This window comes from Cyprinodon variegatus, unplaced genomic scaffold, assembly GCF_000732505.1.
Source record: "Cyprinodon variegatus isolate N-32 unplaced genomic scaffold, C_variegatus-1.0 Scaffold1057, whole genome shotgun sequence".
In the NCBI taxonomy this organism is placed as follows: Eukaryota; Metazoa; Chordata; class Actinopteri; order Cyprinodontiformes; family Cyprinodontidae; genus Cyprinodon; species Cyprinodon variegatus.
In genome coordinates, this window is record NW_015151510.1 from 148,372 (window position 1) to 149,867 (window position 1,496).

The 1,496-nt window shown below is 36.6% G+C and overlaps 1 protein-coding gene across 1 annotated transcript in view; it reads left to right on the top strand.

Annotated features, from left to right (window-relative positions):
- The first annotated feature begins 13 nt into the window (after positions 1-13).
- The window catches only part of LOC107101139 (alpha-2-macroglobulin-P-like), a 64,570-nt gene continuing 63,087 nt past the window's right edge, over positions 14-1,496 (top strand). Inside the window, exons 1-3 of the mRNA XM_015399928.1 lie at positions 14-140; positions 250-302; positions 1,128-1,148. Of these exons, the coding sequence (XP_015255414.1) occupies positions 14-140; positions 250-302; positions 1,128-1,148 (201 nt within the window). The remainder of the gene's footprint in view (positions 141-249; positions 303-1,127; positions 1,149-1,496) is intronic.

A 1,496-nucleotide genomic window follows, 5' to 3' on the forward strand; every position in this document is an offset into this window, starting at 1 on the left:
TGAAAAGGTGGCCATGTTTGAGGTGGAGGTACGAGGAAACACGTTTAACTCTAAAGAAGTCAGAAAAGTCATGATCAAAGTCTACCGACCAGTACACCTGATTCAAACTGACAAACCCATCTACCTCCCTGGACAGACAGGTAACTCAGTCAATGTTCTCTTTGACAAACCTTTAATGATGATTTCAGATTATATAAATACTTTGTTTAATCACAGTCTGTCTAAAACCTTCATATAATCTTCCCATAGTTCAGTTCAGAGTGGTCTCAATGGATTCAAAGTTAAGACCAATTAATCAGCTGGTAAGTGGCCAAATGTTGCTCTTCCTTTCAACAACTACACAGATTCCTTTGTGGTCTAAAAAAAACCCAAACAGGATGCTTGACTGATGTTATGGTAATGGTGTAACGACCCAACAATAAGCCCATGAGCAACATTATCTGGGTGGGCCCCATACAGTTTAATAAATCGGCCAAGAAGACACAATTACGAAATTCTTAGTAATATATGATGACACCTCACAATTCATGGTGGCAGCGCACCACCACGTTACAGACATCCCAACTTCCTAAAAGTCATTTCAGGGAGACGCTTATCTACGCTCTGGGTTACCCATAATTCCAAGGTGCAGTGTAAAAAAAATAAAATACTCAAGTACATTGTTCTTTTAAGATCTTTATCGCGGTTTGAAGCATATTATAGGAGTGTATTTTTTTACCAACCATCTAATGAACTATACACAGTTACTAATATAGTAATTAAAACAGGATGGTGTCGTGTTTAAACGGCTCACCATGCTGTTGAAATCTGGCATGTGTTGCTGTATAAATACGGTCCAGTGCGGTCACTCACTTAAGTATCAGGTGGGTTCAAGTAGGATTTTTTCGAATCATTACATCTGCGAAGAGATGTCATAGACTACAATTGGGTATGGGCCCACGCCCTCTTAGGGGCCCTATACACATTTCATTATTATTTCTTAATGTTTTCTGCATAATATACACAGTAAGTATAAAGTAATCCCTTTAAAGCATTTAGATTAAATATCATAATGAAAAAGCAACTTATCATGTTGTTTATTTTTTAAAATTTGAAACAGTTTCTTTTTTTCCTCCTTTGTCCAACAGTACAGCTTCATTGAACTTGAGGTAAGATTATCTGCACTTTTCCTGTCTTAAACACAAACATTTAAATCTATTTGTTTTTGCTACATCTACAGCAAACCACACTTCACTGTAGTACATAAAGCAAAAGCACAGTGTTAAAAATAGCTACACAGGATGCAAACAACCAAAGCAGGAGCTTAATGTTTGAGAAGGAAAATGAACCTTGGTACAAAAGAGTTAAATCTCAAATCTAAAACCAGCTTTTGAATAAAAATGTTCCAGTATAGGTTTCAATTCTATTCCGTTTATTTCTATAGCTCCAATTCACATCATGTCATCTCAGGTCACTTTCCAGTTCACCAGATCATCCAGTCAGATTGATTCAAAGTT